This window comes from Nipponia nippon, unplaced genomic scaffold (genome assembly GCF_047370975.1).
Source record: "Nipponia nippon isolate SJK-2023a ecotype South Korea unplaced genomic scaffold, ASM4737097v1 scaffold_1, whole genome shotgun sequence".
NCBI lineage: Eukaryota > Metazoa > Chordata > Aves > Pelecaniformes > Threskiornithidae > Nipponia > Nipponia nippon.
In genome coordinates this window covers 166,621,408-166,645,111 of record NW_028262290.1, presented here as the reverse complement: position 1 = coordinate 166,645,111, position 23,704 = coordinate 166,621,408, and the positions used below count along the sequence as shown (strand labels likewise).

Genomic DNA, 23,704 nt, shown 5'->3' with positions numbered 1-23,704 from the left:
TGAATTTAGGTTTCTCTGCAACTGGGAGTCCTGGTGGGCTGGGGGTTTTGTCACCTCCAGCCTGCTCGAACGCATGTACAAAGGCAGGGACGCCACCGAGCTGGCAGTTCGCCTTTCCATCCCACGTTCCTGTGACCTCCTGCAGCCCGGGAGCGTGCCCGGAGCACTGGAAGTGCTTGTATAGGGAATTGGCCCGTGTGTTCAGCGGCTTCCCGTGTCCCTGGCACGGCGAAGCCCCGGGCTGTGATGGAGAGGCCCTGTCCGCTGAGGCTCCTGACCTGGTTCTGCCTGTGTCCCTGCAGACGATGGTGCTGGCGAGCGGAGGCCAGGACGGTGCCATCTGCCTTTGGGACGTGCTGACGGGGAGCAAGGTCAGCCACATGTACGCCCACCGAGGGGACGTCACGTCCCTCACCTGCACAACGTCCTGCGTCATCAGCAGCGGCTTGGACGACGTGATCAGCATCTGGGACCGCAGCTCGGGGATCAAGCTCTATTCTATCCAGCAGGTTGGTAGCTGGGGAGCGGCCAGGGAAAGCTTAAGGGCGCTTCTGCGCTTTCCTGGACCCCACCAAACCCCGCAGCCCACCTCTGCTGGGCTCGTAGTGTGAAGGGATCTCTACTGAAACTGGAAAAATTCCCTGTTTGTAAATATAATGTGCGAGACCTCCGAAAAGACCAAACCTGCTGCTTGGCCGGCCCGCGCGCTCCCGGCTGCCAGGCTCTGTGGCCCCGTTCCAGCACGTGTGCACCCGCGGGGCCGGGCTGGCAGAGGGACTGCGGCTAAACGGCCTCTTCCCGGCCACGGCGAGGGCTGCGGCCGCAGAAGCGGCACGGGCAGGCTGCTGCCCTCCCTCGCGGAGGAATTCCCGCCCGGACGCCTGCCGGGGGCTTGGCGCTCTGACACGCTCTCGTTCCACGCAGGAGATGGGCTGTGGTGCCAGCCTGGGCGTGATCTCCGACAACCTGCTGGTGACAGGAGGCCAGGGCTGCGTCTCCTTCTGGGACATCGGCTACGGCGACCTGCTCCAGACCGTCTACCTGGGGAAGAGCAATGAGTCGCAGCCCGCCCGGCAGATCCTCGTGCTGGAGAATGCCGCCATCGTCTGCAACTTCGGGAGCGAGCTCAGCCTGGTCTACGTACCCTCGGTGCTGGAGAAATTGGACTGAGGTGGAGGGGCAGGCGCTGGAGCCCGGGCGGAGCGAGGCAGGTGGAACGGGGCACCCCGGCCCCTTCCGCAGTTGAAGGCAGTGCAGGCAGAGGAGGGGCGGGCTCTGGGCAGCGCCGTGCCGCTGCCCGTGGGGCGAGGGGACGGGGACGCCGGCTCCATCGCTCTGTCCGTGCCTCTGTCGCCTTCCCTCCTCGTCAACTGGACTCTTGTCACCCAACAGCCTGCAGGGCCCAAGCCCGCCTCTTCTCCCCGTTTCCTCCATCTTCTCTGCGGTTGCTGGGGCGCCGGGCTCCGCTCCGGCACCCTGAACGACGGCAGCGGGCGCTGGAGCGTGGTGCGGAGCTGGGGGAGTGTGGGTGCCTCTTGCCTGGCACTGGTGGAGCTAAGCTGGGCCCAGCCCTCTCTCAGCAGGTTCCAGCTCGTTCACAGGCCTCGACGGGGCCATGGCTGCTTGGAGCCTGCCCGTGCTGCCCGCAGGAGGCTCTGCAGCCGCCGGCCCAGCCCAACACCTGCTCCTGGGGCACAGAGCACGGCCCGGCCTGGCTCGGGAGCGGCTGCGAGCGCGAGCCCCAGGCCAGAGAGGAGCAGCAGGTGGCTGCCAGCCCTCGGGGAGCCCCCGGCACCGAGTGCGGCCGCCACCGCCGGGGAAGACTGGGCTGGGCCCGCCCGGGCACTTGGCTCGGCCTCCACGTGCCTTAGAGCCCTGCTCCGGGCTGGCCCTGCCCCTCGCGGGCTCCGTGCTGCAGCAGTCCCTGCCCTATTTATTTATACGCTGTATATATTTATTTATTATGGCAGGAGAGCGCGGGAGCAGCAGCCCGGCAGCGCCCACGCCAGCGCGCCAGCGCGCCCGCCCTCGCTCCACCAGGCCGCCGTGGCAGAGCCAGCCCTGGGGCTCGGCCCCGCTCCCGCGCGCAGCCGCCCTTCCCGGCTTTCTCCTTCGCCCAGTTTGCAGCAATAGCACCTTCCTCCTCCTCCTCCTCCTCCTCCTCCCGCCGCAGGGCCAGAGGAGGCTTTGCTCAGGTTGGGAGCGGGCAGGCAGCCCTTGCCCCCATCCTCCCTGCAGGAGTGGGGCAGACGGCCCGACCGACCGACGCTGGGGGCCGTGGCAGGGGAGCGGCGGGACCAAAGCGCCCAGCCCTGGGCCGGCAGCACCCCCAGGCACGGGGGCCGATCCCCCAGGACCCCCTCCACGGCGCGCTGGGGGGCTCAGCTCCCCGCCCCAGTTGCACTACGGGCCCCGCTCCAGCCCAGGGCGGGCACGAGCCTCGAGTTGCCGTCCCCGCCCGGGGCCGAACCCTTCCTCTTCCCTCCAGTAAACGCCGATGGCGCCTCTTAACCGAATCCTGGTGATTGTAGAGGCAGCGCCGTGCCGGCCCCGGGGCAGGCGGGAGGCCCGAAGGCCCGGGAGCCCCCGCCCGGCCACGGCGCCTCGGGTGGCCTTAGCCCAGCTGTACGCTTTGTTCTGTACAGGGGACGCTTTTTGTACCAGATCGTGTTTTATAACGTGTACGAGGACACCTCCATTAAACGGAACTAACCCGAGCCTGGCTGCGCCGCTGCCGCCCCCCTCCCGCACCCACCGCCCGCCCTGGCGGCCCCCGGGACCCCCGGGCAGGGAGCCCCCCACGCCCGCAGCGCAGCTGCAGATCAAACTCTCTTTATTTTAGTAGCAAAGAGCTGAAAAAGTCAGTTCTCCTTGGAGGCAACCGAGGTGGCGAGCGCCAGCGTTACACCTGTACAAAGCAGAGGGACCGGGGGGGCGCAGGGGAAGGCGGGACCCCCCCAGTGCCCCCCGCCTCGGGGTACCCCAGCCCCAGCTGCCTGGGGGTGCTCCCCTCGCGCACGGGGGGGGCCAGGCAGGGAGGGCAGCGCCTGCAGGCAGGGGGGCAGGCAGGGGCCCGGGGCTGTAGTGCCGGCTCGGGGGTGGGGTGGGGTCCCTGCCGCCCCCCCCCTCACGTCTTGTTGAGTGTCCAGAGGGGGTCCAGCATGCTGAGGGGGTCGTCGCTGGGCCGGGGCCCCCGCAGCCCCTCGCCCGTCTGCGCCTGCAGGAAGTTCTGCTTGTTCATCCGCTGCTTGCCCTTGAGGGAGGCGTCCAGGGTGAAGGCCTCGGGCGTCAGGGAGGCCAGCAGCTCCAGCGAGGAGGAGGAGGGGGCGGCAGGGGGGGCCGCCGGCTCCCCCCCGGGGGGCTCGGGGCTCTCGGCCACGTGGTTGCTGCTCTCGCTGTCACCAGGGGGCTCGGGGACGGGTGGCCCCGCTGGGGGCGGCTCGGGGACGGGGGCACCAACGCCATCCATCGCGGCGTCGGGCAGCGCCTCCGTGTTGGCGGGATCGGGGGCGGGGGCAGGATCGGGCCCCCAGCCCCCCCCGGCCTCCCCGCCGGCCCCCGCTGGCTTGATGCTCAGCTTGGCGATGGTGGCCTGGATGGAGCTGATGGGCACGTCCCCACCCAGGACCAGGTCCTGGGGGTCCTGGTGGAAGTAGAGCTGCGGGGGAGGGGCCCCGTCAGCCCGGGGGGCGGCGGAGCCCCCCCGGCCCCCACCCGACCCCGCACCCACCTTGGGGGAGGCACTGTTGGCGGCCTTGGGGACAGCGGGGGCACCCACGCCGTGGCGGTGCAGCACCTGCTCGGCGTGCAGCAGGACGGCCTCGTAGCAGAACTTGAGGTGGAGCTGCAGGGGAGGAAGAGGAGGAGGAGGAGGGCAGGGTGAGCCCCCCCGCCCCGCACCCCTCGCAGGGGGCAGCGGCCCCCTCCCCGCGGCTCCGTTACCTTCTCCTGCAGCATGTGCTTGCGCTGCCGCCGCATCCGCTTCACCAGCTGCGCCAAGTCAGGGATGCCGTTGCCCGCCTCCACCTCCTGCATGGCCGCGTAGAGCAGGCAGAAGGCCCCGGTGCGGCCCACGCCGGAGCTGCGGAGAGACCCGACCCCCCCCCCGGCTGTGAGGGGCCCGCGGCGGGGGGCACCCGCGCCCCCGGCCCCGTGGGGGAGCCCCCCGGCCCCGCTCACCTGCAGTGCACCACGACGGGGGTGTGGAGCGGGCGCTGGTGCAGGTAGTGGCCGTGCACCTCCTGGATGAAGCGGAGGAGGCTCCCCTTGCTGTCGGGCAGGCCCCTGCGGAGGGGGGCACTCAGCGGGGTGGGGGCAGAGCTGTCCCAAGCCCCCCACGCCAGGGCTGGAGCCCCGAGGGCCCCAAAGGAGCAGCTTGGGGTCCCACGGACCCCCCCCACCCGCAGCAGGACCCCCACGCCACCCCAAACCCCCCACCGGTGCCGTACAGCTCAGGCCAGGAGGTGAACTGGAGGTGGACGACGGTGCGCTTGAGGCTCTGGTCGCGGTACTGCAGCGTGATCATCCGCTCCACGTGGGTGGGGGCCACCTTCAGGCTGGTGAGGACGAGGGTGATGGGTCCCTGCACCACGGGCTGGCCCCGCTCCGGGGGGAAGTACCGCAGCACCTTCTGCTGCGGGGAGGGAAGGGGGCGCGCCGTCAGGAGCGGGCGCAGGCGGTGGGGCCGTAACGCCCCACCCCAGGCGCCCACCTCCCCGAGGGACCCTCCCGGTCCCTGTCAGGGCCTGGGGCTGCCGTACGACAGCACCGGCGCACGAGGCGAGGGCGATAGCTGCCGCAGTCCCGCGGGAGCCGCGTGCCCAGGGAAGGGTCTACCTTGTCCAGCTCCTGCTCCGACACCAGCATGACGACGACGGAGACCTTCTGCTCGTAGATCATCAGCCAGAAGTCGGCGGCGGTGCCCAGCAGCGGGGCCTGGGTGGCGATGATGGTGGGGCAGTACGGCGAGAGGTCCTCCACCCTGCTGGCGTTGATGTAGTCGTCCTTGCCCGAGCGGAGGACGACGCGGTTCCGGTCGTAGGGCATGATGTCCTGGTGCCGGTTCTTCATGGAGTAGCAGCGGGCAATGGCGATGGAGAGCTGCCGGGCATCCCGCTCCTGGGCGTCCTGCAGCTCCTTCCAGATGGCGTCCAGCTCGGCGATGCCGCCGGGCCCCGGGCGCTCCAGCCGCTCCACCAGCCCGCGGAACCGCTCGAGCTCCGCCAGCAGCCGCAGGACTCGCTCCGGCTTCTCGTAGGGATCGTTCTCGATCAGCTGCACCGCCTTGGGCTTCTGCCCTTCCTTGGCGTCCGCCTTGGTGGGCTGCAGCAGGGGCTGGCCCACAGCTGCCTTGGAGCCGCCGTGCTGGCTCTCGGGGCTGGAGGACAGGAGGTCGTCGGTGGAGGAGCTCTGCCGCTGGAAGGGGGCCTCACCGGGGCCTGGCGTCAGCGAGGGCGGGGGTCTCTGCGGCAGGCTGCCGGAGCCGGCCACCAGCGCCGGGGGCTGCATGGGCAAGGCCGGCTGCGGGGAGGGGGCCGGCGAGGGGACGAGGGGCCCCTGGACCACCACCGCGCCCGGCATGGGGCTGGCGGAGGGGGCGACGTGGTGGGGGCCAGCTTGGCTGGCGGGGCCGGGCGGCGGGGGGCCCAGGGCCACGGGGCCGGGGGGCACCTGGCTGCTGGGGGGTGCGGGGCTGGGGCAGAAGGGCAGCGCCGGGGAGCTGGCGGGCACCGGCTGCAGACCCCCCAGGGCAGCGCGCAGGGGCTGCGCCGGGGGTCCCGCCTGGCCGGGGGCCCTGGGGAAGGGCAGGGTGCCCGTGGGGGGGGCGAGCCCCTGGGGGGGCAGCTTGTCCTGCCCCGGGAGCTGGTAGAGCTGCGGGGGCGGAGGGGGCAGCTGCCCCCCGGGGCCGGCGAAGGGCTGCTGGGCAAAGGGGGCCTGGGGGGGCAGCGGGGGCCGGGCAGGCGGCTGGAAGGGCAGCGGGACCTGGGCCCTCCCCGGGGGCAAAAAGGGGGCCGGGGGAAACTGCTGGGGGTCCTGGGTGCGAGCGGGCAGCTCCATGCCGGGGGCGAAGGCGTGCGGGTGCTGGCCGGGAGGGAAGGGGTGCTGAGGCGGCTGCCCGAAGGGCTGCAGCCCCCCCTGGGCGAAGGGGAAGGGGGCAGGGGGTCCCCCCGGGCGCTGCGGGGCCAGGAAGGGGCCTGGGGGCACGGGTGGGCCCTGGCCCGGGAGCCGCGGGGGAGCTGCGCAGCTGGAGATGGGGGCCTGGATGCTGTCCACCGTGGTGGTGGCCGGCCGGGCAACCGGGGGCAGCTCAGGGCCACCCGCTGGCGGCTGGGCACCTATAGGTGCTGGCCCCAGGGCCGGGGGCCTGAGGGGACCGGGCGCGGGCACCCCGGGCTGGCCCAGGCCGTAGGAGGCAGCGGGAGCGGAGCCGGGCAGGGGGCCGTGCTGCGGGGACGAGCGCGAGGGCAGGACGTGGGGCCCCACGTAGCCAGGCTGCGCCGCAGCCGTGCCGGGCTGCACCGGGCCCCGCACCAGCGGGGCGGCCGGGAAGAGCTGGGGGGCAGCGGCCGGGGCCGAGCTTTGGGGGGGCCCGGCCGGCTGCGGGGCGGAGGGCTGCAGGAGCTGCACTGGAGCCCCCGCGCCTGCAGGAAAGGGCCCCGGTGCCGAGGCGGGTGCCGCCGGCAGACGGTAGTGCCCGGGGAGGGTGGCGGGGGCCGGGAAGCGGGCAGGGGCGAAGGGCTGGAGCGGGGCGCTGGCCAGCCTGGCCGCCGGCAGGAAGGGCTCGGGGCCGGGGGGCCGCAGGCCGGCGGCCAGGGCTGGGTTGAGGGTGAGGGCGGCCAGCGTGGGGGGTGGCAAGCGGGCCAGGTGGCCGGCCAGCACGTCGGGCGGCAAGCTGCGCAGGTCCTCGGGCAGCTCCGACAGCAGCAGGGAGCCCAGCGGCGGCAGGTCGCCGGCGTCCAGCCCCCCGGCTTCCAGCTCCAGCGGCTTCTTCTGCAGGGCGGGTTTGGGGGCCGTGGGCCGAGGGGGCGGCTGCTTCTTCATCTCCCTGCCGGGAGGCAGCGGGGGCTCAGCGCAGGGAGCCACCGCAACCAAAGCCAAGCCCTCACCCCCCAGCCAGGGCCCCAGACCCCCCCCGCAGCACCCAAAGGTGCTTCCCGCCTCCCCGAGGGCGCCGCAGCGCTGTGAGCGGGGGCTCGGACCCCAGACCCGGCTTTACGCCCCCGTGTGCGTCTCCACGATGGCCACGGCCCCACCTACTTCTCCAAGATCTGCTGCCTGTTGGCCTCGGCGGCTTGGCAGGCAGCGCGGGCCTTCTCCAGCAGTTTGGCAGCTTTCCCCTCCAGGTCGGTGTAGAAATCCTTCCCCTCCTGCGACTTCTTCATCAGGTCCTCGTAGGCTTCGTAGGAGGCCACCAAGGTCTGAACGGTCGTGTTCCACCTGGGAAGACGGGGCGGAGGGGCTGAGCGGGGACGTGACACGGGGCCGAAGCCGGGAGTCCCTGCTCCTGGGGAGTCCACGGCCGCCCACCCCGGTGCAGACCAAACAGCCACCAGCGGCCCCCCAGCAGTGGGGCAGGACCAGGGACAGGGAGAGAAGGTGGCAGCGACCCCACACCTCTCCCTTGGGGTGGGTGAGGGCCGTTCCCAGGCACCCAGACCCCAGCGGGGCACCCTCTCCGCCCCGCACACCACTCACTTGTGCTCCACCTCGGCCAGGGCCTTGCGCACGGCCGCGTATTTGACGTTGGCGTCCGTCAGGGCCTTCAGGACGTTCTCCTGGGCGGCCAGGTTCTGCTCCAGGTAGACCTTGATCTGGTCGTACTTCTTCAGCTGCTCCTCAAAGAGTTTCTGCGAGAGAGGGGAGGATCTGAGGGGCCGCAGGCGGCCGGGGAGGCTCCGGAGTAGGTTGGGATGGAGCAGAGCTCTCGCCGCAGCCCCGAGGGGGACGCGTGGCACGCAAAGGGGCTTCCCCAAACACGGTGGCTGGCACCCACCTTCATCTCGGAGCGGTCGGTGGTGACCAGCGAGGTGGTGATATCGTCCTTCTGGATCATCTCGCGCAGCTGCTGTTCCAGGGACATCCGCTGGTCCCTCATCTCCTGCACCTTCCCCAGGATTCGCTTCAGGTTCTGCAGCACCTGCTTGTCGTCTGCAGGACAGGAAGGGCTGAGCGGCCGCACCGGACCCCTCCGAGCCCCGGCGCAGCCTGCCCGGCCCCAGCCCGCTCGCGGGACGTGCTGCAGCCCAGGGGAGGGAAGCGTGGGGGTCAGGAGCCAGCCTGCGGCTTGTCCTGGCACAACCACGTTCCGTTTTGCATGTTTTTCAGGGGGACGAGCCCCCACCCCGGCTCACGAGGGACCACGCAGCCGGCCGACGCCAAGGCAGTGCAAGCCCAGGCACGGGGCGAGGCGAGGGGAGCCTCGGTGAGGCAGCAGGGGGACGCAGACCTGCCGTCCCCCCAGCCCGGGGCGCGGCTGGGGTTCAGCCCCTCCACGGGGCGTGGCAGCGCTCACCTTCGGTCAAGGCAGGCGAGGGCAGCGCGGCCCGGACCTGCTCCAGCGGCCCGCTGAGCAGGCGGAGGTTGCCGATGTGGAGGTTCATGGCTTTGTGGAGCTCGGTGTTGGTGAAGCTGGCCTTCTCGTGCACCTCCATGTACTTGGAGCACTCCTTGCTGACCTCGGCCAGCCCCGGGGACGGCGGCGGGGGGGACCCCTGGGGCGCCGGGACCTTCCCAAGCAGCTCCTGCAGCTTCCGCTCCTGAGCCTCGTCCTCCTCCAGGAGGTCTTGGATCTCCTTCAGGGAAGCCTCCACGTCGGTGAAAACCCCGGAGAGCACTGGAGGGGAGAGACACGGAGGTGGGCAAAGGGCTGAACCACCCGCTACCAGCTCTCCCGGCCCAACTCATGTGGCCACTGCCTGCTCCAGCCTCGAAGCCAGGCATCGACACAGCAGCCTGAAGAGTAAACCCAGCTATGGGAGACCAGAGAAGGCAAGGAGACACCAGCCCAGACACCAGGGTGCTGGGCTCAGGGCCTGCCCGCGCTGGGGAGGTGCCCGCAGCGGGCTCCAGGCAGCACCGAGCCCCTTGGCTGCAGGGCATGGGGGGCTGCAGCCACCGGCGGGGCGACACCTGCGAGGAAGGTCTCTTCTCCCCAGGAACAAGCGATGGGACGAGAGGGAACGGCCTCAAGCTGCGCCAGGGCAGGTTTGGGTTGGGTATTAGGGAAAGTTCCTTCCCCAAAGGGCTGTCAGGCCCTGGCCCAGGCTGCCCAGGGCAGGGGCTGAGTCCCCATCCCTGGAGGGATTGAAAAGCCGGGGAGATGTGGTGCTTGGGGACATGGTTTAGTGGTGGCCTTGGCAGCGCTGGGTTAACGGTTGGACTCGAGGATCTGAAAGCTCTTTTCCAACCTAAACCATCCTGCGAAGCAGCATCCCTCACCACTGGCCAACAGGAAAAATGCTTTGGGGTTACAGAATTTATATCAGAAAAGAATTAGTGATGGGAGCGGCCCTTCCCACCGCCAAGCCCAAGCCAGGGAGCAGCGCGCCTGTCCCCAGGGCCAGCCCAGACGTCCCCAGTCCCCCCCAGTCTGTCCCCGTGTCCTTACCCTGCATGGACTGGACAAGGTTCTTGACGGTGTCGGGGCGCACGCTGAGCGCAGCGCATTTCTCCATCAGGATGGGGGGGATGTGGCTGTACATGTCCAGGTTGTCCACGGTCTCGGAGTCCAGCTGCATGGAGTCCATGAACTGGCTACAGGCGAGAGAAGGAGCCCCTGAGCGGTGGCCGAGCCTCCCCACAGGTTCCCCCCCCGTCCCAAACAGCCGCCAGCTCGGGGCACGGCACCGCAGCAATCGCCCCCGACAGCCTGAGCAAAGCCGCAGGGTGAATTTGGGGACCGGTCACTGGGATTGGAACCCGCTGGGGGACAGGGCCTGCCCCAGAGCTGGGCAAACTGGGAGGCGACCGCGCTCAGCATGAGGGTGACAGGGATCAGGGATGCCTGCGTTCCCATCGGCACCGGGGAGGGGGATCATCGGGACCCCCCGTGCCAGGCTCAGGGAGCCCCAGCCGCTGCCTGGCTCTCCGGCGGGCAGGAATGGGCCAGGGCCCTGTCCCGGTATGGCTCACACATACTCCAGCACTTCGTTCTTGGCTTCGATCTTCGCCATCACGTCTCTCAGCAGTTTGGCCTTCTCCTCGCTACGACAGAGGAATAAAAAAAAGAAAAGAACGCCTTTAGTGCTGCGACAGCAGTAGGGGAACCTCCACCGTAAACCACCGGTGCTCCAAGACCTGCGGGAATTGGCCAGAGCCTTGTCCGTCCCCAGGCCCGCCGCCCCCGGCCCCTTGGCAGTCTCTGCGCTGCCAGGAGAGACAACGGACGGGAGCCCGACAGGAGGACGACGGCTCAGGGACGTTTGGGGAGGGCGGTGGCTCTCCAGGGAAACCACCGCGCCCAGTTTGGTCCCCTCCAGCTCCCTTCAGCCCGCAGGGAGGCCGAGCTGGGGCGCGGGCTCCGTGTTGAGCTCGGAGCTGGGGATCCGTGGCCCAGGACGCACCTGTACAGGGATGAGGCCTCGTGGGCAGCCATGGGCACCAGCTTGGCAAATATATCGGGGCCGGTGACAGCCGGGTCCGTGGGGTTGACGGGGAGGGCTTTCACCAGCGGGGCACCTGGGGGTTGAAGACACAACACGCGTCTGAAACCTCCGCGGGGAACCGGTTATTCCTAAGAGGGGTCCTCCCGCTCAACACCGTCGTTCCGGGCAGATCCCGGGAGAGCTGGGCATCACGGCATGAAGCCCCGCTGGCCCCAAGGTTCCCAGGGCCCCGTGGAGCCACCGCGTGTCCCTGCGTGTCCCTCTCCCATCAGGGGCTGGCGGGAGAGGGCACAGCCCGTCCTCACCTTTCACGGACTGCAGGGTGTCCAGCGCAGGCACAGCTTCGTGGTAGATGAAGTCATTGTCCTTTTTGGCCGAATTGTACCTAGAAACAAGCAGCGATGCCGCGTTGGTGAGGAGCGGACGGCATTCCCAGCTCCCTGAGCTCGCTCCCAGCGGGGTCAGGCCCTGGGCGGCTCCAGGGAGAACGAAGAGCAACTTCCATGGCAGCTGCACGTCCCGAGAGCCTCGGGCAGCACGGGGCGCCTGGCTCTGTGCATCGGGGGGCCACCGGGGCCACCCCCTGCGCTGCTCCGTCCACCGGGCATTTCTGACCCACAGAGCAGCAGGACGGTCGCGTCCGGGGGTGCCCCGTGCACAGACTCACTTGCCACCGATCACATCCATGGTGAATCTCAGGGCCTCCTGGACGGTTTCTGGCTGGCCCTGCAGAAACGAGAGCAAGTTAGCACAGGCAGGGAACGGGTATCGCTGCCGCAGCGGCCACGAGCGTGCCCGGGAGCCAGCAGCAGCCTTGCCAGCGCCGCTCCTCGTGCCCCATAAAGGAACAGAGATGCTGCAGGCAGCCCCAAACCCTCTGTGCCCCTGTTTCACAGGCGGACCCTGCCACGGGGCTGTCCTCGGCTTCCCGAGCACCGCAGCGCCCACGCCAGCGGCTCCCACGCGGCAGGGCTGCGCGCCGCAGACCCGCGGCCCTTCTGGAGCCGCCCACACGCTGCCGGATGATCAAAACTGACCCAATCCCCCCTAAAGCCCTGGCAGACCAAGCGGCCGGGAGACAGCAGAGCCTTGGACGTGGCTGGATGTCGCAGAGGGAAGAGAAGCGATGCTTTGGGAAGCCAGCACAGGTTTGCCAACCCAGTCAACAGCAAAGAAAGTTTTTAAACCGTCATCAGTTTGGTGTCCCACTGGAGTGAGCCGCTGCTCAGCACAGGAATTTAAAAAAACCCAACAATTATTGCTACCAGATGGAGCAGGGACGCACCTTTGCCAGCTTGATTGCTTCGTTGAGTTTATCCAGAGCGCTCTGGAAGTAGATGACCTGCAGAGAGACCGGGAATTAGCGGGTACCAGGGGTGGCACAGAAGTTGGTGCCCTTGCTTTGCGCAGGAACATCGGCCCCAAGAGCTGCAGCGCAACGGGGCTTTCCAAGAACACCCACAACGCTTGCAGGAGGCAGGGCGTCGTTGGTGACTGTCGTGGTTTAACCCCAGCCAGCAACTAGGCACCACACAGCCGCTCACTCACTCCCCCCCGGTGGGATGGGGAGAGAATCAGAAGAGTAAAAGTGAGAAAACTCATGGGCTGAGATAAAGACAGTTTAATGGGTAAAGCAAAAGCCGCACGCACAAGCAAAGCAAAGCAAGGAATTCATTCACTACTTCCTGTCGGCAGGCAGGTGTTCAGCCATCCTCAGGAAAGCAGGGCTCCATCACGCGTAATGGTTACTTGGGAAGACAAACGCCATCACGCCCAATGTCCCCCCCTTCCTTCTTCTTCCCCCAGCTTATATACTGAGCATGACATCATATGGTATGGAATAGCCCTTTGGCCAGTCTGGGTCAGCTGTCCTGGCTATGCTCCCTCCCAGCTTCTTGTGCACCTGGCAGAGCACAAGAAGCTGAAAAGTCCTTGACTAGTGTAAACTCTGCTCAGCAAGAACCAAAACATCAGTGCGTTATCAACATTATTCTCATCCTAAATCCAAAACACAGCACTCTACCAGCTACTAAGAAGAAAACTAACTCTATCCCAGCTGAAACCAGGACAGTGACGCACTTGTGTCCCCAGTGCTGCGGGTACCCAGCCGACACGGCTCTGCTTACCCTTTCCCCAAACTTCTGCTGCTCCTCGGCCTGTTTTCCCATGTGCAGCTGCAAGAAAAGACGCATCAGAGCTCCTTAACTCAAGGGAGATCGTTGAAACGGGCAAGAAAACCCCGCAGAGCAGCCAAAGCCCCATCGCCGGCTGCGTTGCGGTGAACAGCGCCGCGCAGCGGGCGTGAGCAGCCCGAGCCGGGGTGGGAGCGAAGGGCAGGTCCCCCCACTGCAGCCAAGCTGCCCCCTGCGATGGTCTCCCCACTTACATGGGCCACAGCAGCAAAATAATAGATCTTCATTTGAACCAGTTTCTTCCAGTCCTTCTGGATCTTTCCCAGCAGCGAGGCTGTCTCTGAGTTTTCCAGCGCCCGGCAGGCCTCTTTGTAGTAATCCACCACCTACGGAGAGAGGAAGGGGTGTTTGGAAACCCCCCCCGAAAGCCAGATCGCAGGTGGAACTGAGAGCACCACGGGAGAGGAGGATTCACCGGCACCAGCGCGTGGGCCCACGGCCTCAGATCACCTGGCCGGCCGCCCTTAAGCACAGCAAGGCCGCAGTGAGGTCTCCCCGCAGCCTCCTCCTCTCCAGGCTGAACCCCCCCCGCTCTCAGCCTGTCCTCACAGCAGAGCTGGGCCACCCTCGGAGCATTTCGGTGGCCTCCCCTGGCCCCGCTCCAACAGCTCCATGTCCTTCCCGTGCTGAGGACCCCCGAGCTGGACGCGGGGCTCCAGGGGGGTCTCCCCAGAGCGGAGCAGAGGGGCAGAATCCCCTCCCTCGCCCCGCTGCCCACGCTGCGGGGGATGCAGCCCAGGAGACGCTTGGCTTGCTGGGCTGCGAGAGCACATCGCCGGCTCGTGGCCAGCTTTTCATCCCCCAGCACCCCCAAGCCCTTCTCGGCAGGGCTGCTCTCCACCCCTCCATTCCCCAGCCTGTGCTGACACCGGGGGTTGCCCCCACCCAGGTGCAGGACCCTGCCCTTGGCCTTGTTGAACCCCATGAGGTTCACAGGGACCCCCCTCTCCAGCTCCCTCTGGATGCCATCCCTTCCCTCTAGGGTATCTTACGCTCTCCTTTGAGGAGCCGGTGGTTGTGCTCGCAGCCCGAGACAATGGCAGCACCCTGTACCGCTGTTTGACTGCACCGGTGCTGCGCAGGATCCGGGACACCCTCCCCGAGCTCCCTATCCCACACCTTGCTCCGTGCGGCGGGAGCGTGGCTGCGTTAGGAACAGCAAGCGCTGAGGCAGAAGCGGCCAGAGTTCAGCACAGCAGAGATTGCCCAGGAGCTCACCTGGGCGCTGATCCGGGCCACGAGGAAACTCTTCCTGTTATCCAGCATGGATTTCTCCAGGAGACACTCTTGCGCCTGGCCCTGCCGAAGGCAAAAGGGGAATACTCGGTTTCCCTACACCTCGGGGAATCCCTCTGTATCCCAGCCAGCGCCAGGCCCCGACCCCTGGCAGGCCCCACCAGCTACAGCCCCTTCCTTGAGGGGCCAGCGGAGCACGGTGAACACCAGCCCCGAGGGATGCCGGAGGGGATGCCCGGGGACACGCAGAGCGGCACAGAGCCTTCTCTCTTCCCTGCTGCCTCCCAAAATCTCCTCCCCTCCCGCGGGAGGGAGCCCCTCGTGCCTACAGCAGCCTGGACCCTGCAGACAACCACCCCCCGTGGGGCACTGCGGTCCCGTCTCGCCCGGCTCCAAGCACTTGGGCTCAGCGAGGAGCACCCAACCCTACAAACACCCCGCTCCCGGTCGAGCGGCAGCTGCCCTCGAGGCGCGCAAGGAGCCGTCCCAGTACGACCAGTGCCCCGGCGGAGGCAGAACCCAGTTCCTACCAGCATGAGGTTGATGTTGAGGTTGAGGATCTGGTGGCTCATGTCTACGCTGTAGGAGTGGGGGAAGTGATCCCGCAGGTACGTGAAGGCCCCGGCGGCGCATTGGAAATGGGTGCAGGAAACCTTCATGCCCTGGGAGGACGGGAGAACGCGTGTCGGGCGCGCGCAGCCCTCTCGCACGCACGCCAAGGCAGCCGACGTCCGTAGGCACATGCCGGCCACGAGGAATTTGCGGAGACTCGGCAAGAGGGGAAAAGCAGTGACCTCCCTTCACGCAGGGCGTTAGGGTGATAAAGCCCAGCTCAGCAGGGGTCAGGTGTGCCCTACCTCCTCCGAGACCCCAAAAAACAGCCGCCACAAGCCTGGAGTGAGCTTTTGAGGCTCACGGGGCTCTCAACAGCTCGGTGCTTTTCCCAAACTGCGTCAGATCGCTCCCCTCCTGGCCCCAAGGGTGGGAGGAACATCAGCCCGGCCGGCAAGCAGACAGAGCCTTGCCGGAGCAGGGACAGGAACGACGGGGCAGGCAGGGACACAACCCTGAGGCGGGTGGCCCCTCCTAACGCTCTGCGGCGCTACTAGGGTCACAGCAGACATCCAGAGCTCGTGTCTGACGTCGATACGCTCATAACCGCCCAGGTTACGTCCTCGGCGCCACCGGCGCGTGGCTGTTACCCGCGCGGGAGAGAAAAGTCGTTGAGGGAGGACCCGGGGGATCGTTACCTCCTCGGAGACTCTCTTGTCCATGGCGCCCAGCATGGAGTGCAGCGCGCCTGCGGAAAGAGGACGGCGGCTCAGCGGGGCGAGTGCACCCTGCCAGCCCCCATGCACTGCTCCCGCAGACCGGGTGTTTTGTACCAGAGAAGCCTAAATCTGCGGCAAGTCGGCCGCAGGCACCCGGCCGGGAACTGACACTCGGGGCACCCGTCTCCGAGGGCACCCACACGCTGCAGCGCCCTGTGAAAAGGCTGCACCAACAGGTCACTCAGCACAGGGAAGTCCCAGGCTGGAAACAAACCCTAACTATTAAAAAGCGAGCATCTTTCGTTTTAACAGACGTGTTTCTACCAGCTTCAGGGAGCAGCCACCTCTGAAAAGGGGCCTGGGCACCACGTCAGCTCCTGCTGCGCAGCGTGCGGCCCTGCGGCCTCCGAGCCGCGATTGTCCATGGCTGGAGAGCAAGGGTCGGGGGACAAGTGTTGGATTTGATCTTTTTACCCCCATTTACTGCTTTTGAGGAGGTGGGATGCTGGATGAGCGGGACAAAACCTCACTGCGGCTGTCACCATGCCAGAAAGGGCATTTGTAATGCCGCAACCCGATGGCGGCCTCCTCGGTGCAACCTCTGACCAAGAAACGGGGCAGCGCACGACCAGGGAGGAAAGGAGAGGAGGCTTCCGACGAAAGCCAAAGTCAACCTCTCGTGCAGCTCCGACGCTGAGCACCCCGCACAGAGGAGGGGAAGAGGCACAACCAGGCTGAGCCACAGCTGCTGGTGGGACCAGGCGGGCCATGCTGCTGCCTGGCCGCGCCGAGGAAGGCTGACAGGGAGCTCGGAGCAAAGCCCGGGCAGAGAGGAGGGACGTCCCTCGCGCTGAGGGCAGACGGCGAGGGCGGGCGGTCTCCCCGGCCTTACCCAGGTTGTAGAGGATGCACGCCTGCTCGTACTTGATGTCCTCGTGAGTCACCGTCTTGCCCGAGAAGATCTCGGTCCTGCGAGGACAGGAGCCTGGTTACCAGCCGTAGGTGGAGGTACCGGTTTCCTGGGTGCGGGCCACGAGCGAGGAGAAGGATTTGTCGGGAGACGCACTCCCTTGGAGTTTCGGAGAAGGGGCCCTCCTGCCCGGCGTCACCCTGTGCATCGGGTGCCAGTGGGAGCTGGTGGGACAGTGCATCGCCACGCGGCGGGCTTGTTTTGGCTTTGTAAGCACACAGACACCCTGTTTACACAGGGTGCCGAGCAATCTCAGCACTGTCACCTTGCACGGTGATGCCGTCCTGCCTCTGCCCTGCGTCTGCTCAGGGCCAGCTGCCGCCCCGCGTCGCCTGATGGCTCAGCTCAGACGTCCTGCCAGCTCCCCAGGCCAGGACGCCCTTTCCCAGGGGGTCCCCAGGACACCCCCGTGCCACCCAGGCACGGCTGACAGGCTTCGGGGAGGAGACATCGGGTGAAGGACGCGCAAGGGGAAGAGGGAGCAGTTGCTCTGCTTTGGGTCAGCCTCTGCTGGGAGCCGATCCTCCCACCTGCAACGCCAGAGCCCCGTGCCGGAGAGAGGGGAAGGGGAAGAGGCTGCTCCTCACCACGCGATGGGCACCGCCGCCTCCTGCTCGGCGCCCATGGGGATGCGGCTCTGCAGGTAGTGGAGTTGGCCGAAGTACTTGCGCAGCGTGCTGCAGCCCTCGAAGTCCCTGGGCACGTTGACGGCACTCTGGAGGGGAGAGAGGAGGAGGAGGAGGAGGAGGCTGCCCCGGGGACAGGACGGTGCTCAGGGGCAGCAGCGGGAGCCTGCCTGATTTGTGGGGAGATCTGCAGGCAGGAGGGGATCGGCCGGCTGCCCCGGGGTGAAGCAGCCCTGCGGGAAGGAGCAAGGCCTTGCGGAAAACGCCTGCGTAAGGCAGCTAGAAAAACAGGTCTGTTCGCCTAAAAATGAGGCTGGAGGGAGCTGCTTTACCAATCCAGAGCAACCAGTTCAGGGAGGAAGAGTCTCTGTTCTCCCTGGCACAGGCTCCTAAGGGTGAAACGAACGGGAGGAATTTGGGAGCGACTGGCAATGCACAAACCGGTCCCGGCTCGGGGAGAGTTTCTGCTGTCTCCAGCTGGTTTCACCACCTGTGTCTCAGCTACCAACTGCCCGGGGTGAGGCTGTCTCTCACCCTCCCAGCGGCCCCCAAATTGATGACCCCAGTGGCTAACACAAGCGTTTGGGCTCTGGAGCTGAGAGCAAAGGGCTGATTTATTCCCTGCGAAGACCTCAGGCACCAGCCTGACCGGATAAAATGACTCCTTCCACCCAGCAGGGAACAGTAGATACAGCAGAGCCTCAACCCCCAACCCCTGCACGCTCCTTGGGGGGCCCAGGATGCAGCCCAGCTGCCGAAAGCCTCGTCCGTGGGCCACTGGTGAGGAAGAGGAGGAGCTATGGCAGCGCTCCAGCAGGGCTCCCAGTCCAGGGAGGCGAGGGGAGCCGGCAGACGTGTCCTGGAGCGGGCGATGAACCAGCGATTCGGGACGGGGCCCGGCTTACCTGTCGGAGCTGCTCCAGCTTCCGCAGCTCCTCGTTGTAGTTCTCCGGGTTCTCCCCATAGTTCTTCAGGACAAACTGGAAGGGGAAGAGAGCGGTGAGAGACCTTCCCTGCCCCACGCTGGCAGCGTGAAGGGGCAAGCGCTGGCTCAGGGCCTTGCATCTCCTGGTTTGGAGCTTATTTGCTCTCCAAACCCCCCCAGCTCCTGCCCGGCTCCTGCTGAACCTCGGCTTAACGCAAAGCCGGGGCGCAGGGTCCTGCGGAGACAGCGGGAGGCAAAGCCCTGGGGAGAGACGTGGATCTGGCACACGCCAGGAGCCGACAGGGACCTCGGAGCTGGGGTGGAAAAGCTAGAATCAAGCGGCCACGAGGCCCTGAGGAGTCACCAGCGAATGGGACGGACCGAACTGAAGTCACTCTGGATTCACGCCCAATACCCCTCCGCACTTGGATGGAAGCAAAGCCCCTTGCTTTCAAGGGCGAACGTCGTGCTGGCGGCTGGCCAGGGAGGCAGCTCAGCACGGCGAGGGCCCAAGGGGAAACGAAACAGGGTAGCGCCTGCCTGCGTGAAACGGCACGGCGCTGGAGGCTCCTCAGTCACCGTGGAGCGGAGCCGGAGCCAGGGCTTTGCCAAAAATGCTCCGGCATCCCCGAGGAAGGCGCTTGGCGACGAGCTATGTCTCCCCACCGCTGTGGAGGGAGCCGCAGGGACTGAGCCCCCCAGACCTGCCTCTAGCGAGGGTTGAGATCCCTCGGATCGCAACGCTGTCGGCAAGCACAGCACTTCCCGACCTCCCCGACCAGCAGCTTGGGATCCCCCAAGGGTCCGGGCAGAAATTCATTCCCAGGAGCCGCGGGGAAGACTCAGGGAGCCACAGCCCTGCTCTGCCCGGCATCAGGGGCTCGATCCACCCCAGCAGCGGCCGGGCTAAGGGAGGTTGTGAAGGGCTGCCCGCACCCTCCGTCACTTAATCTCAAGGTTAGCGCAGCTCAGCGCTGGAGAAATGGGGGAAGTTCCCTCTCCTCCCTCTCTGTTTTGACCAGGGTGCCAGGTTTTTATTCCCCATCGCTCCTCCCGAGCCAGCAAAACAGAGCGTGTTCCCATCAAACACCCGCGGGGAAGCCTCGCTCACAACACAGGTTTCCACCTGCTGCCGTACCCAAAAATTCCCTAAACAACCCACTTTTGAGAAGCCACCATCCCTGGGGCCCCGCTCGGACCTGGAGGCCACTGTCCCCTCTGCCGCAGCTCCCCGCGGGGTGCTGCCCTGCGGCCCACGGCACCGGCAGGCACGGCCGGAGCCACACCAACGGCCGCCACACCTTGTCCCGGCCGGCACGGCATGACTCAGCTCGCCGATCCCGCGACGCCTTCCTCCCGGCACAGGGACGTCCCCGTCACACCGACACCGCGGCCGGGGTCCGACGGGACGCCAACCCCCCTCGGCACCCCAAAAACCAGCGGGGTGGGAAGCAGGTGGCGGCACTAACGCAGGAGAAACCCTCCCATCCTCCTTCCACACCAATAAATCATGCTTTTCATCCCTAGGCAGCACTAGAAAACGTCAGCCATAGGTGGAGCTTGTTTACAGCCGCTTAATTAAGTACTTCAGCCATCGGTTTGGTCCCCGCCAGGGCGGCAAGGGGAGGTGGCGGCCCTCGGTGGCCGCGAGAAGGAAGAAGCCTGTCACCTCGCACCCTGCCGTGCTCTCAACCTCCCTCCCACGGCGCCGAGGAGGGGTCGGGGCTGTTAAGTGCCTGACGATCAGCCTGGGCTGCTGGCGGCGGGAGAACCAGCTCGGTTCCCCCTTTTACATGAGAGCAGAGGGAAAGGAGAGGCGAGGGATCGGCCACCGCCGACCCGGATCTCCTAACGATGCCCGCCATGGCGTTAATAACGACCGCTGCCGGCAGAGGCCGGATCCGGCGGCGGGGCTCAGGGAAGGGCGGCTGCGGTGTCGGGAGCCGGGAGTCAGCACGGTCACATGCGGCGGGGAAGGACTTGCCAACTCACCGCTCGCCCCCGAGGCGGCCGGGGAAGGCTCTGCCCGGGACGGGGAGCGCTCCAGGGACTCCCCCCCTCCCCAAACTCTGTCCCCCCCGCCCTGGCAGCACCCGCTGTCCCGCGGAGGCAGGGAAGCGAGCGGGGCCGAGCCCAGGGGGGCTGGCGGGGGTCACCGATGCGCTCGTGGCCTCGTTCCCCCCGTGCCAGGCAGGGCTGAGCCACCGCAGACCCCCCCCCGGCGCAGCTCACCCCCCTCCCTGCCCCAGCAGGCCCAGGAGCCCCCCCAGGGCCCCCCCAGCCCTCCCCATCTCCAGACACCCCCCACCACCACTCTGCCCCACAGGCTCCCAAAAAAATCCCCAGCTACAACTCGCTGCCCCCCCAGAAATCCCTGACCCCCCACACTCCCCTTCCCTCTGCGCCCCAAAGACTCCCCGTGCCCCAAACACCCCCGACCTCCCCCTGCCCCACCCTCACAGACCCCAAACACCCCTCACAGAGCCCCTCTCCCCCCCCCAAGCCCTCCTCATCCTCACAGAACCCAAACACCCCTCACAGACACCCCCTCCCCCATCCTCACAGAACCCAAACACCCCTCACAGAACCCCCCTCTCCCTCCTCATCCTCACAGACCCCACACACCCCTCACGGAACCACTGACCCCCCTCTCCCCCAAGGCCTCGCCCTCCCCCGCAGACCCTCCTCCCCACCCCTCCAAGCTGCCCCTCCCTCCCAGACCTCCCAAGCCCCCCTCCCCAGACCCCAAACATCCCCCACAGTGCCCCTCTTCCCCTCCCAAGCCCCCTCATCCTCACAGACCCCACACCCCTCACAGACACCCCCATCCTCACAGACCCCACACACCCCTCACAGACCACCCCCCATCTTCACAGACCCCACAACCCCCCAGACCCCCCCTCACAGACCCCACACACCCTCCCCAGACCCCCCCATCCTCACAGACCCCACGCCCCTCACAGACCCCTCCCTCTCTCCCTCCTCATCCTCACAGACCCCACACCCCTCACAGACCCCACACCCCAACTTCACAGACCCCACAACCCCCCAGAGCCCCCCTCACAGACCCCCCACATCCTCACAGACCCCACGCCCTCACAGACCCCCTCCATCCTCACAAACCCCACAACCCCACAGATACCCTCCCTCACAGACCCCACACCCCCCACAGACCCTCCGCATCCTCACAGACCCCACACCCCCCTCACAGACCCCCCTCTCTCCCTCCTCATCCTCACAGACGCCCCCCCATCCTCACAGACCCCCTCCCTCCCTGCCTCCCTCCCTGCCTGCCTGCCTCCCCCCCGGCCCTGCCCCGCCCCGCCCCTGCCAGGCCCCTCCCGCCCCCCCCGGGCCCCTCGCAGGCCCCGGCCGCCCCTGCCCCAGCCCCACCTTCTTCACGGCGGCGTTGAAGACGAACTCCCCGGCCTCCTTGAGGTCGAGCCAGATCATGGGCATGCGGGGCACGGCCTCCATCCCGGCCTGCGCCCGCCGGAACCCTCCGGCCCGCCGGAAGTGACCGCGGAGCCTCACGGGAAACCGAGTCCTCCCGCCGCGCCTCGCCCCGCCTCTTCCGGCGCCGCCGCCACGCCCCCGTGGCGCCGTTCCCATGGAGACGCCCCGCCCACCCCCGGCGGCTCCCATGGCGATGCCTCCTGAAGGCGGGGCTATTCGCAAGGCGACGCCCCGCCCCGGGGCGTGGCAAGGGCGGGTCCCATGGGGACGCCTGTCTCGCTGATAGGAGGAGACGGCTGTTCCCATGGCGACGCTCCGCCCCCGGGGCGGGCACTGGCGGTTCCCATGGCAACGGCCGGGCCCAGCTGGGCCTGGCCCAGTGCGGGCCCCAGGGACCGGGGACAGGGCCCCGGCCGCCCCGACCCCCCCGGCCCCCGGCTGCCCCGGCCCCGCTGGGCCCTGGCTCCGCTGGGCCCTGCCCGCCGCGGCCCCGCAGGCCTCGGGGCGGCCCCGCAGCGGAGGGGCAGGCCTGGCCTGGCTTGGCCCGGGCCCGACCTAGGCCTGGCCTAGGCCGGAGCCTTGGGCTCCCCTGGGGCTGGGCCCCGGGGGGCTGAGGGCGGCTGGGAAGCATTTGGGGACCCCGCTGGGGGCTCCGACCGGCCCCCTCACCTCCTCCCCGGCCCCCTGACTAACGATGCGTTATATTAAATGGCGCAAAATCAAACGTCGCCTTTGAATTGGCTAATTCGCCCGTTAATTAGCCTCCTCCCTCGCTCTCCCCTGGTTCCCCCCAGCGCCATGGCTTATATGTTTAATTCAGGGTTCCAGCTCCGTGCCCCCCGCCCGAGGCGGCCACCAGGTCAGTGCCAGCGCCGTGGCCGTTACCAGGATAACGATGGCGGGTCTGTTCCCACAACGCCCCCTTCATTTCATTTCTTGCTGGGTTCTGGCTCGTCCGCAGCTCCCCACGCCTCAGACGCCGGCGGGGCGGGAGCCGCCTCCGTCCAGCCCTGAAAAATCCCCCCCGCTGTCCCGTCCCTCCTTCGGCGGCTGATGGCGGCGTGGGGACAGCCGGGGACGTGGGGACGTCGGGACGTGGGGACATTGGGTATTGGGGACATCAGGAACCAGGACACGGGGACATTGGGGCACTGGGTATCGGGGACATCAGGGCCCAGGGCCACGGGGACACTTGGTGTCAGGGATGTTGGGGCTTGGGGACATCAGGACATGGGGACATCGGGACCCAGGGGCCTTGGGACACAGTGACATGGGGACACTGGGTATCAGGGATATTGGGATCTGGGACACAGGGACATGAGGACAATGGGATCTGGGACACGAGGACATTGGGACAGTGAGTGTCAGGGATGTCAGGTCCTGGGGACATCAGGGCCATAGGGACATTGGGGACATCGGGACCCAGGGACATGGGGACATGGGGACACTGGGCATCAGGGACACAGGGATGCCAGGACACTGGGTGTCAGGGACATCGGGATCTGGGACACAGGGACACGAGGACATCGGAGTCTGGGACACAAGGGCATTGGGACACAGGGTGTCAGGGACATCGGGGCTCGGGGACATCAGGACCCAGGACATGGGGACATTGGGACCCAGGGGCCTTGGGACACGGTGACATGGGGACACTGGGTGTCAGGGATATTGGGACCCAGGACATGGGAACATCAGGACCCAGGACACAGAGCCCTTGGGACATGGTGACATTGGGACACCGGGTGTCAGGGACACAGGGACACGAGGACATTGGGACACTGGGTGTCGGGGACAATGGGGCCCAGGGATGCCAGGACACTGGCTGTCAGGGACATCAGGATCTGGGACACAGGGACATGAGGACATCGGGATGTGAGGCACAAGGACATTGGGACACTGGGTGTCAGGGGTATCAGGACACAGGGCATGGGGACATCAGGACCCAGGGACCTTGGGACATGGGGACATTGAGACACTGGGTGTCGGGGACATCGTGATCCAGGACACAAGGATGTTGGGACACAGGGTGTCAGGGATATCAGGACCCAGGGCATGGGGGCACGAGGACATGGGGACAGTGGGACACCAGGTATTGGGGACATCAAGGCCCAGGGCCATGGGGACACTGGGTGTCAGGGACATTGGGACATCCCCATCCTCTCCCATCCATCCATCTCACCCCATCCCACCCCATTCCATAGATCCCAGCCCACCCATCTCACCCCACCCCGTCCAATAGATCCCAGCCCACCCCATCCCAGAGATTCCATCCCATCCAGTCATCCCATCCCAACTGATCCCACCCCATCCATCACACCCCATCCCACCTCATCGCATCCATCCCGGCCCACCCCATAGATCCCATCCCAGCCATCCTACCCCGCGCCCTTCCTGCCCATCCCATCAATCCCATCCTATCCCATC

At 67.2% G+C, this 23,704-nt stretch overlaps 2 protein-coding genes across 14 annotated transcripts in view; one reads left to right on the top strand and one right to left on the bottom strand.

Annotated features, from left to right (window-relative positions):
- The window catches only part of SCAP (SREBF chaperone), a 67,954-nt gene extending 65,935 nt beyond the window's left edge, over window positions 1–2,019 (top strand). For all 10 annotated transcript variants that reach the window (XM_087732588.1, XM_087732615.1, XM_087732573.1 and 7 more), the window contains 2 exons: window positions 303–509; window positions 925–2,019. In XM_087732588.1, coding sequence (XP_087588714.1) covers window positions 303–509; window positions 925–1,170 — 453 coding nt within the window. In that variant the 3' untranslated portion in view covers window positions 1,171–2,019. The remainder of the gene's footprint in view (window positions 1–302; window positions 510–924) is intronic.
- A 797-nt stretch (window positions 2,020–2,816) lies between these two features.
- On the bottom strand, window positions 2,817–21,416 carry PTPN23 (protein tyrosine phosphatase non-receptor type 23). Of its 4 annotated transcripts, none has more exons than XM_087732542.1 (25): window positions 21,218–21,416; window positions 17,805–17,879; window positions 16,861–16,988; window positions 16,196–16,272; window positions 15,283–15,332; window positions 14,563–14,694; window positions 14,015–14,095; window positions 12,991–13,122; window positions 12,731–12,778; window positions 11,890–11,946; window positions 11,272–11,330; window positions 10,910–10,989; window positions 10,563–10,677; window positions 10,138–10,203; window positions 9,608–9,753; window positions 8,513–8,833; window positions 7,994–8,148; window positions 7,696–7,847; window positions 7,258–7,437; window positions 4,837–7,045; window positions 4,449–4,630; window positions 4,180–4,284; window positions 3,943–4,081; window positions 3,731–3,844; window positions 2,817–3,658 (listed from the first exon to the last, which is right to left on the bottom strand). In XM_087732542.1, exons 1-25 carry the CDS (start codon window positions 21,299–21,301, stop codon window positions 3,128–3,130), a joined length of 5,418 nt encoding a protein of 1,805 aa, XP_087588668.1. In that variant the 5' UTR covers window positions 21,302–21,416; the 3' UTR covers window positions 2,817–3,127. The 4 variants fall into 4 exon arrangements, with proteins under 4 accessions (XP_087588668.1, XP_087588659.1, XP_087588677.1 ...); XM_087732533.1 differs by having other exon boundaries at window positions 4,449–4,633; window positions 21,218–21,415; XM_087732551.1 differs by lacking the exon at window positions 12,731–12,778 and having other exon boundaries at window positions 4,449–4,633; window positions 21,218–21,415.
- Between the last annotated feature and the right edge of the window lie 2,288 nt (window positions 21,417–23,704).

Coding starts and splice junctions, on each gene's coding strand:
- PTPN23 (XM_087732533.1), bottom strand. CDS start 21,301: ATGGAGGCCGTGCCCCGCATGCCCATGATCTGGCTCGACCTCAAGGAG. Junction 7,438..7,695: donor CTGGCCGAGGTGGAGCACAA/GTGAGTGGTGTG, acceptor CCGTCTTCCCAG/GTGGAACACGACCGTTCAGA. Junction 4,634..4,836: donor CGGAGCAGGAGCTGGACAAG/GTAGACCCTTCC, acceptor CCCTCCCCGCAG/CAGAAGGTGCTGCGGTACTT.